This window comes from Drosophila montana, unplaced genomic scaffold (genome assembly GCF_035044405.1).
Source record: "Drosophila montana isolate Dmon_TW-CO22-7 unplaced genomic scaffold, ASM3504440v1 contig_3526_1, whole genome shotgun sequence".
NCBI classification, from domain to species: Eukaryota; Metazoa; Arthropoda; class Insecta; order Diptera; family Drosophilidae; genus Drosophila; species Drosophila montana.
The window spans coordinates 299024-317056 of NW_026998405.1; the positions used below are offsets into that span (position 1 = coordinate 299024).

Here is an 18033-nt window from a genome sequence, read left to right on the forward strand (position 1 = left end):
CTACGCATTAACGTAGTTCAATTAACAAATTTTGCATTAGAATGAATTGTTTAAACATATTAGTTTGCCTACCCTTAATATCTTATCACAAATTGTGTCGGCTGATCATTTTCTTGCTTGTTTAAATAAAAAAGACACAAACACACAAAAAGAATTTAAATATTTTGAATATAGTAGATTTGCTTTACTTTTGTATTTAGTTAATAATAATTTAAGGCTGCATATCCTTGAAGCTGTGAATGTAACGGGTATGATTATTGAGAAATTTGTAACTATTAGTAAATTTTTTATTGCTGTTGTGTTGAGTTGCCATTATAGGTGGCCTTATCCTCGTCGTCATCCTTTGCGCTATCTGCCAATCGACGTATATTCGATTCACCATAACGCGCTGGTTTAATGCCACCGGAGCGCTGATGTGTCAGGTCATGTCCAGATGATGCATCTGCATCGCTGTGCGAGACTAGCGTGGGCTTCACCTGATGAGCCGGCGACCCAACTGCATTTTGGGGAGTTGGCTGTTGCAGGCCCGGAGGACCACTTGTCGAGCGCAGCATAAACAAATCCATATTACGTGGAATGGTGCTGTGAAAGAGTAAAGAAACGCGGCATTAGTTTGTGCATAGAGCTTGTTAAACTTGTTTACCACCTACCCATCGCCGTCGGCCGCGGGGCGTGGAGGTTTCGACCAGCCCACATTGGACACCATTTGCATGAAGCGCTGTCGCAGACGCTGGAAACCCATTTTGTTGATGTAATCGAATGCCACGGCCGCTGGTGTGAGTATTGCCCAAATCATGCTGGTCACAATGTTCATCAGATTGCTGCTGCTGCGCACCACGCGATTCGTTGTTTCGCTTTTGAGTACCAACAACACCGCATTGGGCACCAAATTCAACTCGACCAACGTCTTGGTCTCGTCCTCTGTTTTAAATTCACGTCTCGGGTAGCTGGTGGCCAGTGTGAATTCGCGTATATTGCTGCCGGCAAGCAGTTCCTCCAGAACATAGCCGCGCACAGTTGTCAGTGGCTCCATAACGGGGAAGGCTCTGGTGCGCGTAATGCCGCCTGGCAAACGTATTTGCAATCGCGTCTCCTGCACCGATGTGGCAGAAAAGTCCGGCACAACAGCCGATGTCGTTGTGCACGTGTTAACACTCTGAACTTCGGCACTCACGGATCCACGATTTGCCATCTCGGCACGATCGGCAGCAATTTGGGCAAGAATTCGTTCACGTGTCTCCTGCTCTTGCTGGCGCTCGCGACGTATGCGTTCCTTGGGAAGAGAACCGTTTTTAATTATATTTATTTGTTTGCATTCGAAATTGTGACTCACTTGCAATATTTTGAGCTCCTGCTCTCGGCTGATCACCTGCTGGGCTTGCGCCTCGCGTCCCTCGCGACGACGTCGCAGCTCGTTCTCCTTGTCGCGTCGCTTTTGCTCCTCCAGACGTTCTTGCTTGCGCTGCTCCACAAGCATTTGAATCTCCGACATGCTCATATTGGTCTCGTCGATGGACGAACGTGCGCCACTCTGTGTGCTTGGTGGTATTAATGGCATGGCAATGGGCACGATCGAGGCCATCCCATTGGTCATCACTGTTGTGTTGTGTTCTTGAGCTGTGGCTGCGGCTGTGGCAGCTACAGCTGCACGCTTCTCAGCAGCCGCCGCTGCTGTCATCGCCGCGACAGTTGGCTCAGGCGCAGCAGCTGTTTGAGGCGCAGTTGCAGGCTTTGGCGGATCAACTGTTTCAAGCTGGGAGCTTGATTCCACCGGAGCAATGGGCTCGGGTGAAACTGGCTCTTCCGCTGCTGGCTCTGCCACTGTTGCCTCTGATTCCTGCTCGAGTGCTTGCTCTGTGCTCCCGGCCGCTCGTTCAAATGCCTCAACTTCCGGTTCCCTGGCTTCGGTACTGTCTGCACCAGCAATTGTGCGAACTTCTTCCTGTTCTGTTTCGTCTTCGTTTTCAACTGCGATGCTCGTGGTTGCATCCGGATTAGCTTGCTTGCCCGCCAGCAGCAGCACTTTATCGATTTTAGCGACCAGCTCCTCGACGCTGCCAATGATGCCTGTGGCAATATCTAGCGGGGTGCCAGATTTACCAATAAAGAAGATTGATGGCACTGGCACCACTTTGTCTTTAAGGCAAATGATTAATGCATATATGAAACTGTCCGAGTTCACTTTAGCGAGCGTATGCTGTACTTACATAGCGATATAAACATAGCGTAAGCTTCACTGTCGCCCCGTATCTTGACCGCCACAAAGTCGGATGTTTGCAGCTTCGAGGTCACGCGCGCATCTTTCAGAAATCCATCCAGATTAGCCGTCATCTCATCCTGACCTGTGTGGCGCAGTGTAATTCAATTACAATGTCAAATTAACAAACATGACGTGGTTAAAATTGATTTAGCGATTTCTATTTCGTGTTTTTACCTTGAATGTAGAGAACGAAGATGGCATCTTTGGCTTTAGATTCCGCCACAGCCTCTGCAATATTACCCGTGTGCCAATTCATATTTGTTTGCTGCCTAGAATGTTGATTTATTACCGAATAATTTGGCTATTTCACAAATATTTTTTTCCACCTGACATCCATGGGATAGTGATGAAACTTTCTAGAACAAGCTTAATATCGATAATTTTTGGGTAATCGGTTGTGCTTTCAAACAAGCCGAGCAAAAAAAAAACAACAGCAACAACAAATATTAGTTACAAATGTATTTATAGATATTCAAAATTACAGCTACAAAATATGAGTGTGGATAGTCCCGGACATGGTGCCACTGCCTGGTTTGTCTAGTCTTCAGTACAATTGGTGATTGGGGAGCAGCGGAAATGACAGCTGCATCATCTATTCGTCAGCAGAATCTGTAAATATAGCATTGTTAAATGGCTGCAATTTCGATAGGGACAAGAACGCAAATACCATCATCAAAATCCGAACACACTATGGAGCTGGCTGGTGTTACGGATATTTCGCTGCGTTCCACATTTGGCAGTCGTGCTACTCGAACACAGCAACGCTTCGGCTTGGGTTTTAATGGGAATGGGCGTCCTCCGACTGTCTGCTGTCCTTTCATGCGTTCCAAGTTGACGCGACATTTTCGTATTTGAACGCGCTCCTGATAATCGAATTCGCCCTGTGCTATGATGTACGGATGGCGAGGTATTTTAATCACCATCTTTTTGATTTTATTTTGATGCGACATTTTGTAAGAGTAACGCTAACAAAATGGTTATACGACGCTATCGGCTAAGCAAGCTGCAGCGACGCAACTGCAAATTGAAAGCAGCTGGTGTGTTATCGATATCCTTATCGATGGAAATGAAGCTTGAATTGCCGCATTATTATTAATTTTATGCTAAAAGTGTTTATTTAATTAAATCTATTGGCTGTTTATGCAAATTTGTTATTATTAAACGCATCACAGATAATCGATTAAAAAAAAAGTATTCATTTAGAGTGAGCATTCACTTTTTACGTTGTGCAACACTAGCAACGCAGCATTGTTTTTGTGTGTCATTATTGCAGGGAAAATATTAAGTGGAAAAAATTAAACATTTGCACAAACTTACGTGTTTTATTGAGACATTTGCGCTAGAAAATTAGACTGCAGACATGAGTGATGTACAAACACTAATGGACATGGGTTTTCCCAGAGATAGAGTGTAAGTATTTGTTATAATATTTTCTTCACCGGCTATTTTTTATTATGTTTCTATATATATTTATAGAGAATATGCATTAAGTGTGACTAGCCACAAAGGCGTCGAGTTAGCCATGGAGTGGCTATTGGCTCACGGCGATGAAGAGATACCAGCTTCAGCCGCTGATCCGGCTGCAACTGAAGACACTGCGCCGAGCAGCAGCGGCGCCGCCGACGTTTCGGGCGGAGCGGCCGTTGCCAAATCTCTCAAATGCGACGATTGCGGCAAGGTGCTCAAGGATCAAACAGAGGTCGAGTACCATGCGGCTAAGACGGGTCACAGCAACTTTTCCGAATCCACTGAGGAGAAGAAAGCGCTCAGCGAGGACGAAAAGAAGGCACAGCTGGCGCTCATCGAGGAGAAGCTCAAGCAGAAGCGCGTCGAACGTGAGGAGCGCGAAAAGGTCGATGCCTTGGAACGTGAACGCAATCGCATACGCTCCGGCAAGGACATGACAGAGGCACGCCGTCGCATGGAGGAAATCGAAATGAAAAAGATCCTTGATCAGCGCAAACGCGAAAAGGAAGAGGAGAAATCAGCACGCGATCGTGTGCGCGCACAGATTGAGGCCGACAAGGCGGCACGCAAAGCCAGGTGAGCGAACCTTTAAAAGCAACCGCTCCAGTTTAAACCTAATCAATATTCCAGGGCAGAGCAAAGCAGCCCGGGCAAGCCGTCGGATGCCGTGCCCTCGGTCAGTTCCACTACCACGGCCACAACACCGACGGGCGTCAAGTCGCCGCCACGCGATTATACCGAAACCCGCATACAGGTGCGACTGCAGGATGGCTCCACACTCGCTTCCGAGTTCAATGTGAAGGAGCCACTGTCGGCCGTGCGCGTTTTTATACAGGTGAAGACCGGCATTGAGACGCCCTTCGCATTGATGACTACATTTCCGCGCAAGATTTTTGCCGACGATGACTATGAGAAGCCGCTGGAGGTGCTGGGGCTGGTGCCCTCTGCTGTCATAACCATGACCAAGCCGGCTGCGTAAATTCTCTCAAAATCGAAACACAAACAAAAACAACAACAACAAATACAACTAACAAACATTTAAAGCTATAAAAAAATACATATGTAATAAACATGACGCGATATTTCCAGTCGCCCTTCGACTGGGGCGTTAAATGTACGATTTTATATAAAAACAAAGAAGAAATTTTAATTAAAGATTTACATTTTGGCGGCATTTATTGTGCGGCTACATGAAGGGCTCCACATAGCTTTTGATTTTCTTCACGCTGCGCTCCGCTGGCCGCATATTCAGATGCTGACCAAATATGGTAAACTCCAGACTGTCCACATGCATGCCAAAGACGCACTCGCTCTTGGGCACGGTGCGCACACGATGATCCTCGCCCAGCAGCTTCAGCACATTCTTTGTGTCCATCACACAGATGCCATTGAGCCCAACCAGCGTGGGACACTTGGACTGCACCACACGCAGCTTGGCGCCATGCAAATCCATTTTGACCAGCTGCTTGCTGAACTCCTCGTAGCGTTTCTCATGCACCTGCGGCACCTCATCGCCCTCTCGCAGATCTAGATGCTCGCGGATGTAGCCGCGCCAGAGCTTGTGCAGCGGCAGCGCCTGCTCGTAGCGCATTTGCCGTGTGGGCAGCGTATTGAGACCCAGTTGCGCGTATTCCCGGCGTGTCAGCGTGCTCGATTTGTGGGCGCGCCGCTTGCGGCTGTGTTGCTTTTTGTTTTTGGTGCCATGCAGCATGGTAATGTGATCGGGTATGATGTTAACATTGCAGCGATGGTGGGGCACTACGAGATCGGTGAGGTATTCCTTCAGCGTTTCCGTCTCTCTTTCCATCTTGGCCACTTTTTTGTTTACAAAATTCGAGTGGATGATAAGGTACGCTGCTCGCAGTTACCAAGCTAAAATTTGTGGATGCACTGCGTACTACCCGCAAATATCGGCAACATTATCGAAATTTACAGCTGTGCAGTTAACATAACATAGCTATGTTAATCAGCAAATGACAAAAATAAAACGCTGGTCACACCTTCACGTATGCTAATAATGTTGCTAGAATAAGAAAATGTGACTGAGAAATTCATTTAACTTATAAATTCAATATAAGCTGTTAAATTCGCATTAAATTATGGTGAGAACATGCTTTAAGTGTATAATGAGAGTTGCTTACCCTGCATAGTTGAGGCAACATGTTGCTAAAACTCAGCTGTTAATGAAAATACCAAAAATTAAACGACTGGTCACACTACTCACGCAGGCCCGGTCACATCGCTAGAAATTTTGTTGTTGTCAGTCCTATCATGACTTTCGCATAAACGACACGCATAAAATCGGTAAAAAGACGCCGCGTGTGTTTCTTGCAAAAGGCAAAGGAAAAATTAATACATACACACACATGTATTGCAAAAGCAACTTCGCTGCTGCCTATCAAACTTCGGGTAGTGTAATAACAAGATAATGCAATAAAAATTGTGCCCCAACAAACGTGACAAATGCACAAGTAAAAAAATTCAGAAAAAATAATTCAATTGATTGCCGTCGGTCTCGCTGTCGCTCTTCTGTACGTCTGTGTCTAAGTGAATGTGTGTGTGCGTTAATAAATCACAAATAACAACAATTTCGTGAGACTTGCTGCATTTTAGCCGCTGTTGCAGTCGCAGTAAACGTTGCCGTCGCAGTTCGCGTCGTGTTTTAGTTAGCATCGAATTTTCATTTGTAAATTTCAACTCGTCTGTCTCTTACGCCGCCGCGGCCGCCGCCACCGACGCTGCACACACACGCACGCAACACACTCATACATACAAATGCGGAAGAGTCGCCGCACTCATCGAAATCAGCTCCCCACCGTTGCCACCAACAAAAATTCGCTGCCGCCGTCGCAGCTGCTGCCGCCACTCAATAATTGTGCATTTTTTTAAGGTAAGCAATGGGAAATTAGGCTGGAAACAGAACCCAAATTCCATGTGTAATACAAATGCCGCACATTTTCTGCATTTCATTGCACTTTTCTTTTTACTGTGCATTGTTTTCCATGAGCGTTGCCTTGGCGTCGGCGTCAGCGTTGGCGTCGGAGCAGCAGCAAAAAAGTGTCAAGTGCGCGACGCTGACGCTAAGCACGCTGAGAGCGTACATTGTTGTTGCGTCGCTCTCTCTTGTTGCTATTGCAAAACATGTGCACATATTAAGAAATTTTTTACTGTTTTTTTTCTCCAAGTTGATTAAACTGTCTGCGCTCCCATGTACATAAACATTTAAAAACAAACTCCATACTCCACTTTTATTTTTATTATTTTGTGTGTTTTGTTTGCATACTCGCTCTCTCGCTCTTGCGCTCGCTCACTGACTCACGCATACATATACATGCGCGCACACTTACACGGACGCGCCCCGGCCGTAGCTAACGGCAGTTCCTTTTTTTTGTTACTTTGCGTTTCCCTTTTTCTATCGCCTGCCAAAAATGCGGCTAAAATTCTAAATCTTGAATTCATTATTTCTTGCAGTCGCCAGCAACAACAACAATAGCCGGAAAAATAAGTAAAAAATGTGCAAAAATTTAAACGAAATTCTTTAAATTCATTTCTAATGTGTTAAATAAAAAAAAAAATACAACAAATTTGTGTGCACAACAACACGAGCAACAAAATTACAAACACCAAATGGGCAACTATTGAATGGCGGCCATCAGTGGCCCCAAGCGGCATCCATTGAGCAATCAACACCATTTCTCCCATCCAACCACCAAAACCGCCACCACCACCAACAACAACAATAACAGCAACAGCACAACTAACAGCAGCAAGCAGAGGCTTTATAGCTATCAAACGCCAGCTAATCCTCAGCACACAGCACCCAGCTACTCCAGCACGAACACCACCAACAACAGCAGGCGGAGCAGCATCGACAGCTGCCCAAATCCTTTAGCTGCTGCGCCGCGTAGCTCAATGAGCGTTTCGATGTCACTGGTACAGGGTGGTGCTGCCGGTGGTGCGCCACAGGGCGCCAGCGCAATATTAGCCGCAGCGGCTCCATATTATCAGCCGCCAGCGGTGCCACAGGATGTACAGCCGGATCGTCCAATTGGCTACGGTGCATTCGGCGTTGTCTGGTAAGTTTTTCAAGGAATTTATTAATCAACTTTTAAGTCTATTTATTTTAGTTGTTAAAGCAACATGACCCTAAAGTTTTTTTTCATTATCGTTAAAAGAGTCATTTGAAGCGAGGTCCTATCCGAGCTCAGTAATTTAAACAGTTAGAATCCTTAAATCTGGTTTTTAGGTTCTTAGAACTGTAAATGTTGGATTTTAAATAACTCCAAGAGTCGCTTATCGCAGGCTTATCAGATGCTGCTATAGTTAATAGCTAGGATTGAGAAATTTGTTACGAAAATTCTTAAAAATTATGCCAAAATCTAAATAGTTTCAAAATTGGGACTTAAAATATCAATTGAGTTCTATATAATGACATTTAATAGTTTTAAATTTGCTATGTTATTTCTTTTATGCCAACCTAAACTCTGGAATTTTTATTGAATTTTTTAAATATTAAACTTGATAGATTCTCACACCTAGCCGAGGTACAAATATTATTTTGTAATATTTTCTACTTTCTTTCCACTTTTTCCATTATTTCATCCTCGGCGTAAACACGCGCGCTCTTCTTCTTAAAAAGTGCCCAACTTGACTTTATGACAAAAATACTTATATTTAGATCGCTTTACAACACTGGATTTTGGCTTTACTTTAATGTTCACTGTTTACAATTTGTATATTTTATTCTTGTGTTATGCATTTTAATTTAATTTTTGCAAATTTTTATTCGCTCAGTTATTTCTCATTTAATATGGAAACTTAGTTCTTGCCAACATTAAGCTAGACTTTGGTCTTAACATGTAACTGGGGTTCAATGGCTCTTTGCCTGGCGGCGACCTTTCCCTGTGTGCAGTCCTTTATGCATAGGCCTGACGTCCGCCTTTTATTATTTTTTTTTTGTTACCCCCTTTTTTTGTGCGGTCTGTCGTCGCAGCGTCAACATTAACATCAACATCAGCTCGCCGTCGTCCTTCGTCCTTTGTGCCTTATGCATTTTTCCAGAAGGGTGGTTTTTCTATGAAAATGTTGCTGCTACCCCCATACTATCCCATAATCCCCCCTCAGCCCACTTTCCCCCTGTGTTTTATATTTTTGTCTGTTTTGTTCTTTTCTGCTTTGGCTCGCGGCTGTTCCAAGTCGCGCCTGACAAAAGTTTTCCAGCTCCTTTGATTTGCATATTTTACAAAATTTTACATTAATTGTTGCTAAACGAGTTGCGCACGATGTAACGGTTGATTTTTGACTTGTTTTTGACAGCTGAACTGAAATTTGGCAACGCTGCGCATTTACACGTTTACAACACTACAAAATTTCATTCACGCGTAAAACGGCATTTCCGGCTGTGTGCGCCCAGCAGGGTGTGTGCGTGTGTGTGTGTGTGTTTTAATGCGGGGCAGGGGTTCAGTGTTGGGTAAACACCAAAAGAAGCCAGTGAAAAACTGGCACACGCTAAGTGACGCCAAGTAGAAGGTGGCAGAAGAGGAGGAGGCAAGGAGGGAGCTAGAGAAGTGCTCAAAACTAGGCATAAGGAAGTTGTGCAGCGCATAAAGACGACAACGAATTGTGCCACAAGTGGAGGAGAGACCCAACCCAACCCAACCCAACTTCCCACTTCGCGCTCCTCCACTTCACACAAGCCCTAGAAGAATGGGGCAAACGTGAAAAGCTGTTTAGGAGAAAGAGAAGCCGGCAGTCGAACGGCTTGGCTTGGCTTAGGCCTTCTGGCTAACAGCAGAACCCGCAGAATAGAGTCGTTGACGTTGGATTGGCTTTTCAAAAACAATCATCATGGTCTCAGTCGCAGTCTATGTCTATGGCCCGGTCTGGTCTTTGGTCTCTGCCCTGGGTCGTAGTCGTAGTCAGCTGCACTGGCTCACAGAAACTATATTTTAATATATAGCGCACTCGGCACTCGGCACTCCACCGCCGCACACCGTAAATGCAATCAAGCGTTAAATTTAAGTGCCAAATGTCGAACTTGTTAGATGCCGTGTGGCCAGATGCCAGGCTAGTTTTGTTTATGTGCCGTTTGCTTAGGAGCAGGTGAGGTGGTCTCTAGTCTCTATGGCCAAGGCAGGAAGTTGAACAGCGATGCGAACAAGTGTCATAGTTAATGAAGTTTGGCAACAGGCCCAAGCACTTTAAATTGTTTGCGAATGTCGCTTGAAGTTGTTCAAATAATACTCGTTGGACTTTTACACAATTTCACTGTTAATAGAAATATTTGTGCATATATTTATTTCGAGTAAATTATGTGCAGTTTGGCAACAATGCTCGTTAAATGTGGCAACAATGCATTGCAATGCAGTCATCTTTCAAAGATTTTTATAGTTAACACACAATTAGTCTGAAATGTGCCTTGAAGTAGTTAAAACCAAGGTATTTAGAGCCCTTTTGTGAAAATTGGCAACAACGGCTCTAGCTGTAAATGAAGTGTGGCAACAATGCAAGAAATTCTTGCATGACTTTTGTCGTTAAATTAAGTATGGCAACAATGAATGTAATTTAATTGATTTGATGAATAAACCACTGAAGTTTGGCAACAATGCCTGTAGCTATAAGTGAATTTTGGCAACAATGCCGGTAATTCTTGCATTACTGTGTCGTTTAATGCAAATTTGGAAACAATGCACTTGCTTTAATTGATTTACTGAACAATCAACTTAAATTGGGCAACAGCGCCCAACGAGTTAATTACAGCGAACCCAACCTCACTCGCCCAATATCATTCACCATAAAAATGTTATCACTTAAAGAATCCGCTGACTAAACGCCAGATTAATCAGTTTATAATTTATTTCGTAGAAATAGGAAACCATTTATGCACTTAAACACACAACAAGATTAACCAATTAATCCTAGGCAAACTTCTACGAATTTTTCTCACTGCATTGCGGCCAAGACAGACATAAAAAAGAGCTGTATTTAGCGGGGATCGAGGCGGGTGGGGGAAAGCGGCGAAATGGGCAATGAAAAACGCTCGTTTCGGCCACAAAACAAAAATATTGGACACCGAGTTCGTAGAGTCCAGTCTTTTGGCCTGTTGCTGCGCAGGCAGCAGCAGCCGCAGCGGAAGGAGAAGGAGAAAAAGAGTCGAGGCATCGGTACGGTATGAGCCGAAAAGAGCCACAAAAGATGAGCGAACATCTTGGGCTTACTTTAAACTACCTGCAACTGGTTTTAGAAGCAGGCAGACGCAGACGACAAGTCCAAGAACGGACCAAATGGACGGCCGGACAGTTGAGGAGACGCTGGGACGCGGAGACTGTGTAAACCTTTTGCCTGCATAAAAACTCGCTTCCTGCACGACTTGTGGCCTGCTCTGGGCTCTGGCTGGTAACTGTGGCCACGGCCCCGGCCCCGGCCAGGCACAGTCACAGCCTTAGCCTTAGCCTAAGCCACAGCCTCTGGCTTGCAAGGTGTCGTCGTTGTCGTTGTCGTCGTTATCTCTTGCCCAGCTCAAGCTCTAGCCATAGCCATAGCCATAGCCTGGCCTGGTCTGGCCTGGGCAGAGCGCGCGCCTCTTGTGTTCCTGTTATTTTTATACCCTAGCTTAGGGTATTCTAACTCTGTCATAAAATGTGCAAGGTACATAAAGAGGCTAGGCTATTGATACATATTTGATCTGATTCAAAAGCACAATCCGTTTGCCTATCTATCCGAACTCTCTTAGTTTTCAAGCTAACTAGTTAAAATCTGGCTTAGATAATTATTTTTGCCTCAGACAATACTTATCTCAAAGATTGAATCAATATATCATGTGATTCTCTTAGGAACCAAGGATCGTGAATTTTGAATTCGCTTCAAAAACTTTGTTGGTTCTACTAAATATCAAAATCTTTGCATATATGAGTTTTATTTAGTCTCTCACATATATAGATAAAATCTTTTTAACAACGGACTTCTAGATTTATTATATAGTAAACTAACTACTACTTTTGAGATACTCCGATCAAACAATCTTAATTTCTTTATGCTCTCAATATGCATGCTCGGTACTATCAACATCGCACTCTACTATATTATATAGTCTGCCATAGGAACAATCGGTTCAAAGTTGAGTTTTTATATTAAAATAACCTGAGAATACATTAGCTCGCATAGGCTCGCAAGCGTATTTAATCTTCGGCATCTCGTTTGGCCAGTTTCTTGCTGGTTTCTCTAGGCTTTTGGTCTTTGATCAGGCGCAAATCCTGTGCTAATCTCGAGTCCAATGGCCCTGCCCAGCTCCAGCTCCAGCTCAGGCCCGCATCGCTGACGCGCGATTCGTTGCGATTCGCTGGCATTAATCGACGCCGCTTGGACTTGTCCCTCTGTTGCCTGTTAAGTGATTCCTTGCTGCCTCTCAGCCCCTCTCCCTCTCTCTTTCATCCTCGCTCCCTGCCTGCTGCTGCACCACCAAAAATGCAAACAAAACAAAAGCAATGCATAAGCAGTGCACACGGAGCATTGACTACATTGAAAAGTACCGGGACATGTAGTTTTATTTTCCAACCACTATTTTCTTCTCTTTTTTTTTCGTATGCCCTGTACCTATGGAAAATGGATAAAAGTCAGGTATAATGGATCTGTGCAAATGTATGTAACAGGCAGACAAACCCGTTAAAATATGTAAAGGTAAATTCTTGATCAGGGCGATGAGCTCTGATCCGCCTTGTGATATAAGAAAGAGAGAGAGAGCGGGATTTGTAGTATGTGTAGGAATATAATATATAAAATAATATAAAAGTTATAAATTTGTTTACTAAACTGCCTTAACTTTTGGTATATACACACATTTTAATGCCAACTTGAAGCATTGCAAATTTTAGTTTGATCGGACAATAAACAAAAAAGTTATCTAAGAATACAAATTTTCCGCTCTGGGAATCTTGCAATGCTTCCATACAGGGTATCTGCTAGTCTCGTCAAGTGCACGCTTGTTTTTCGTTTGGTTGTTTTCGGTTCTTTCAGCAGCCGGGGAACAGCTGCTCTGGCCATGGCTTTAGAGCTCAGCGCTGATGCTGGGCTCTGCTCCTGGTGGTTGGTTGAACAACCTTCGACAGTTTTTAGATATTTTGTCTGTCTCTCACACACACACACACATACAGGATGGTGCAGACAGGCCCGCTTACAGGATATATGCTATGGCTTGTGAGTCCCGCATATGTTTTGTCGTCTGGCACCACATTTCACTTCTCGCCTCGTCTCGTCTTCGCCTGCATCCCATTTCGTCTCGTCTCATCTAGCGTTTCGCTTGAATTGAAGTAAAAACTTCCCTGCACTGTACGTCCAACCCTTCGGACGGCAGTTTTCAATGAGTTTAGTTTTTCCCAGCCTAATTCTCTATATACATATATTCCCGTTTTCCTGGGGTTTTCTCTGTGTGTTTAACTTTGAAAGTGTTTGAATAATTATCCTGTTTTTCATTGCATTCACCTCGCTCTTCATTCGAATTTTGCTCATTCTCTCGCTTACCGCATTTCTCTTCGTCGTCCCTCATTCAATTTAATGATATTCCATTTTATTATCGTCATTGATTGCTTTGGGCTGAGTGTGCGGCCCGATTGGCTTATGAGTTTTTCATTTTTCCATCATTTTTGAACTTTTCCGCGCAATGGGGTCGAGAGTTGATGCTCGCAGTTGGGTTTTCCGCAAATCCCTGCGTACATTTAAACATGTTCAGCCTATGCAATTTTTGGACAATTATACAGTAATATTTGACTAACTGAAGTTTGGCAACAGCCCAACTCCAGGAAATACTTTTTATTTGTAACAATAAATGATTAATTAAATTTATAGTTTGGGCTTTCATTACTGGAAAAAAAGATTTCAATTTAATATTAAAATGTGAAGTGTTAACTAACTTTGTCTCCTTTTCGTTGCTTATAATTCGCTAGTGGTTCTAGCTATAGACTGAGGACTAGTCCTGGCAAATCTTTAGCTCGACCCAAAATCTGCTGATAATAGAACCGGGAGGTTCTTGAAATAGTTACACAGATAACACACTTACTCTTGTTTTATAGCTTGTTGGTGCGTTGATTGAATTTATATTTAATTTTAACTTTAAAGAAGCGTATCCCGGTTATCCAAGTGAAGTTTGGCAACGGCGCAAAGAACAGTTTTCTTAATATTCATGTACACGATTTGCTGTGAAGGCCATTGAACAAAATTTAGTTTTCCTGGCACGCATTTACCAGAAAATCTCAACTCATCTAATCCTGCTGATTGTCTGTGAAGTTCGGCAACAGCGCAACAATAGCAACAACAAGAACAACAACGACAAATAGAAAATGTACAACGCCTGCTCGGCTATAAATGCAATTTTTACCATGAAAACATCTCAAGTGCCGGGGCTTAGGTAGCGCCCAATGCGAACGACATAACAACGTGCCATTTTCTATGGCTCCTGAACCAGCTTCTCTCTATCTCCTGGCCCAGCCTGGCGATTGTTCCTGTTATGCCAAAAACTTTTGTTGCTTCTACTACGGTCGTGTGTTTTTGGCCCAAACATTTGCCGAACGTTGCCAAAGAATTACGCACGCAATTTTGTCTACAGCTTCATTGTGCCCTCGCAACACACATACACACACGCACCCACACACAGCCTTACACACACACACACACACACACACAGCCTTACACACACACACACACACACACATGTGAGTCACTTGCTCCGGCCAGCTTAGTTCACTTGAATTACGTTCTACAGTTCAAGTGAAGCGCAAATGTATCTTTGAGGTTTATATTTTCTATCTTTTTCTATATCTCCATTCCTCTCTCTCGTTCTCTCTATCGCTCGCTCTGTATATCTCTCTCTCTCCGTCTCTGCCGCCCGCCAGCAGCTGCGGCTTTAGGTATCATGTAACAGGCATAGCAAACATTCTGTAACTAGGTGTCCCTCAGTGTGTGTGTGTGTGTGTGTGTGTGTATCACGAAATAATTATACCCTGTTCACAAATTAAGAAAGGTTGTATTGGTTTAGTGGAACGCCCAACGTGTTGAAGCGTAAGAGACTTACAACTTGGCCCATATACTCGTGTATAGTAAAGTAATTTTATTTGTCCACACTCAACCGAGGTCTTCAAAATCGATATCTCACAGTTTTGTCGATTGCACTGCGAACAGAGTATTGCTTAGTCGGTCTGGGTACGCGTCCCTCTTCCGTTCCGACTCCCAAGTTGCTCGCTCTCTTGAATTCACTGCGTGCGTTCAGAATGAAAAATAATAGTCAACAAAGTGCCACCAACGAAAAAGCTTTAGCCCAGCGAGACCTCAGCTGCCCCTGCCCCCCCCCCCCCCCCCCCTTCCTCCCTTCTCCTGCCCCGTGCCTCTCACTCAGCTCTGCCACAGTTTGTTGTGTGTGCAGCAGCAAACCTAATTCAACTACAGCAAAATGCATTTACACGCGCAGGTAGCTGTCAGTGTATGCGTGTGTGTGTGCGCACAGACGTGTGTGTGTGTGTGTTTGTGTGTGTGTGTGCCAAATAAATCATCGTGTGTGTCGGACAACAGAACGCAACGACGAGCGATGAACAAAACTCTTTGCCACAACGGATCGTAAAGTACATTGGAAAACTGAAATAGACAATTCGTAGAGTTGCAGTCAGCGGAGGGCGGGCGGGCGGCGGGGTAGAGGGGGCGGTGCGCGCTGCAGTTAGACAGCTGGACAGTTGAACTGGCAGCCGGCGGGCAACTACTTGAACCCGAACTTAATGAAGCCACTCGTACTACCAGCCCCGGCACTCGGGCCATAACAAGAAAACTTCATGGCTGCAATGCCGGAGGGCCAGAGGGTTGCGGTGCGGTCGGGGCAGGCGTTAAGCTGCCCCCCCCCCCCCCCCCCCCCCCCCAACCGCTGCTCCCCCCTCGATTGCCCGGCAAGGCGAGAGAAACTAATTAAGTTTTGCGTCAAACTATTTTCCTGACACCACACAACTGGACAAATGCTAGTGAAAATTTATGCATATGTGTGCGTGTGTCTGCGGAAATACATTATTCCCGATATGATTTAAGCTTATGATTCGCTTGTCGCGCGGCTCGAAGAGCATTTGTTGCCACTGTTTAGCGGTTGTAAGACACATTTTAATGAGGCACTGTTAGGCAAAAATGCTGCAGGATCAATTCCAAGGATTTCTGAGGCAGAGTAAGGCAAGAGAAGTAAAGGGAGAAGTGGAGAAGGGAGCAAGGAAGAGTAGAGATTGCTAAAATGAAGGTATAACTAATTGTTTTCGCTGGGCTTATGTGCCTAGAAAGCACCCTGTATTTAGCTTTCTTCTATACACAAATCTATATCCTTCCTTTTCTTCTTTGCCGGAGAGAGGGAAAGGTATCTTTTAGAAAGTGAAATATTGTTAATCTTTCAAATTGGATAACTCCAGCTCTTGTAATATAAGAGAAAATTCCGAGAAATTTGGGCTTAAAATCGATATTCATCGATTTCCGAAAACATGGCGAGTTATAGTTAATTTAAAAGAAACATACAGACACACATGTCTGCAAGGACTCGGCTGCTGATGCTGATCAAGAACGTCAATATGCCTGCTACAGCCTGTTATGCCCATTATCAGTAGATACAGGGTATTAGAAAGCAATGTTGCCCAGCCGCACATGAATTAATATTTATATTTTAGATAATAGTGCTTAAGCATAAAGCACAAACAGCTCTGCTATTTACACACACACGCCACACACAAGACTTGACTTTGCCGCAAAGTTGTGGCAAATTTAGCCAAGTGCCACATGAAAATGTCTGTCAATCGCAATCGATTAACGTCCAGACGTAGGCAACAGACAATTGGTAATTAACACTGCCGCAAGGCAACAAAATCTGCACAAATTGTGGTTACAAATTGAGCTTACAACAGCCAGCGGCTGTCCCCTTGTAACTGCAACAAATCAAAGGTGCACCGCCTGCCAAAGCCGAGAAAGGGTGGCAAATGTTGTCAAAACTAGGCACAACAAAAGATTGGCAGATAGGGCATTAGGGTATCTGTATGCAACATGGGCATATGCAACTTGTGCAACCCCCTCCCCCTGCTCTCGCTTCAAACGGGGGCAGACAGACAAGAGGCAGCAGCAGCAGCAGCAACAGCAGCAGCCCGCAGACATTTACAGTTGCAGCTACAGCTTTGACTGAAGAAGAGGCTGAAGCTTGGCTCATTGCCGTTCATTTTTTTAACCCTCATTTAGCATAAACAGCAGGCAGAAGAGCCCAGTCAGACAATGGCAGCAGCTGCAGCAGCGGCAGCAGCAGCAGCAGCCACAACTTCAACTTCAACTTCAACTCCAGACACAGCTCGCAGAGAGTATCCAGTATTAAACGCTCGCACGATTTTCTCGTTGCGGCTGACTGACTTGTGCCGTCGTGCCAGCGGCTCTTAAAAAACTCAACAAAAATAAAATAAAAACTTAAAAAATAAAATGAAAAAAACTTATGCATTGTGCTAAATATAAGAGAGGCGGAATGGAGCCAAGCAGCTGCTGAAAGCCGCTCCGAATCCTGTCCCCATGACTGCAAACTCAGACGCAGACGTTGACGATGATGAAGCTGCGGCGCTTAATTAGCACGTCTCCAGCATTTTGACTATAAATAGCTAGTTAAAGACTAGCGTAACTTTTGGGGAAAAACTTCAAGGAAAAGGTGTGCCATCATACACTTGCTTTACAGCTGTGCTCAAAGTATCGATTGCTCTATGCAAACTATCGATAAGAAACGCAGCATATTCACAAAAGCCGTTAAAGATAGTATAAAGTTGTGTATATAGCTTGAAAATAGCTGTTCATAAGTTGGGCGGAAAATTCAGGGAATAGTTCTGTTTGGGTACAGCTTCCTTCGATATTACTTGGGAAACTATCGATAAGGAAGGCTTGTAAGTAAAAAGCAGCTAGAGATGACAAAAGCTAATGAATTTTGGCAACGTTTCTCAATTAAAGTCTTACTTACAAGCAGTGAAGTTTGGCAACAGTGTCTGCAACTCTTGTCCGTTAAGCAACACTGCAAAAACTTGAAGCACACTCCAATAAAATATGAAGCAGCTAGAAATAATCAAAGTTTGTGAAGTTTAGCAACGATGCTTCAATGAAAGTTTTACCTAACAAGCCCTGACGTTTGGAATCATTTTCTAAAACTCTTCGACGTTTATTAACACTGCAGCAGCTTAAAGAACATTCCATTCAAATAATAGGCAGCTAGACATAATAAAACTTTGTGAAGGTTTGTAACGCTGCTTTAATTAAAGTCTTCTCTAATACGCACTGAAGTT

At 44.1% G+C, this 18033-nt stretch overlaps 5 protein-coding genes across 6 annotated transcripts in view; 2 read left to right on the forward strand and 3 right to left on the reverse strand.

The window, feature by feature from the left end:
• Positions 1-154: 154 nt before the first annotated feature.
• On the reverse strand, positions 155-2620 carry LOC135435185 (UBX domain-containing protein 4). The gene is made up of 5 exons (XM_064692116.1): positions 2435-2620; positions 2208-2342; positions 1334-2136; positions 651-1273; positions 155-582 (listed from the first exon to the last, which is right to left on the reverse strand). Exons 1-5 carry the CDS (start codon positions 2514-2516, stop codon positions 288-290), a joined length of 1938 nt encoding a protein of 645 aa, XP_064548186.1. The 5' UTR covers positions 2517-2620; the 3' UTR covers positions 155-287.
• An 84-nt stretch (positions 2621-2704) lies between these two features.
• HP4 (Heterochromatin protein 4) lies at positions 2705-3269 on the reverse strand. The gene is made up of 2 exons (XM_064692121.1): positions 2928-3269; positions 2705-2869 (listed from the first exon to the last, which is right to left on the reverse strand). Exons 1-2 carry the CDS (start codon positions 3208-3210, stop codon positions 2853-2855), a joined length of 300 nt encoding a protein of 99 aa, XP_064548191.1. The 5' UTR covers positions 3211-3269; the 3' UTR covers positions 2705-2852.
• Positions 3270-3473: 204 nt separating this feature from the next.
• LOC135435188 (UBX domain-containing protein 1) lies at positions 3474-4922 on the forward strand. Its single transcript, XM_064692119.1, has 3 exons — positions 3474-3670; positions 3737-4303; positions 4358-4922. Exons 1-3 carry the CDS (start codon positions 3621-3623, stop codon positions 4704-4706), a joined length of 966 nt encoding a protein of 321 aa, XP_064548189.1. The 5' UTR covers positions 3474-3620; the 3' UTR covers positions 4707-4922.
• On the reverse strand, positions 4872-5625 carry Pop4 (ribonuclease P/MRP subunit POP4). Its single transcript, XM_064692120.1, has one exon. It carries the CDS (start codon positions 5532-5534, stop codon positions 4914-4916), a length of 621 nt encoding a protein of 206 aa, XP_064548190.1. The 5' UTR covers positions 5535-5625; the 3' UTR covers positions 4872-4913.
• A 347-nt stretch (positions 5626-5972) lies between these two features.
• nmo (nemo) overlaps positions 5973-18033 on the forward strand; it is an 89784-nt gene continuing 77723 nt past the window's right edge. The window contains exons 1-2 of one of the 2 annotated variants that reach the window (XR_010437348.1): positions 5973-6617; positions 7199-7803. Coding sequence is in view for 1 of the 2 variants with exons in the window: in XM_064692117.1 (XP_064548187.1) it covers positions 7370-7803 (434 nt within the window). In the remaining variant the exon portion in view is untranslated. The remainder of the gene's footprint in view (positions 6618-7198; positions 7804-18033) is intronic. The other variant, XM_064692117.1, reaches the window with a different exon arrangement.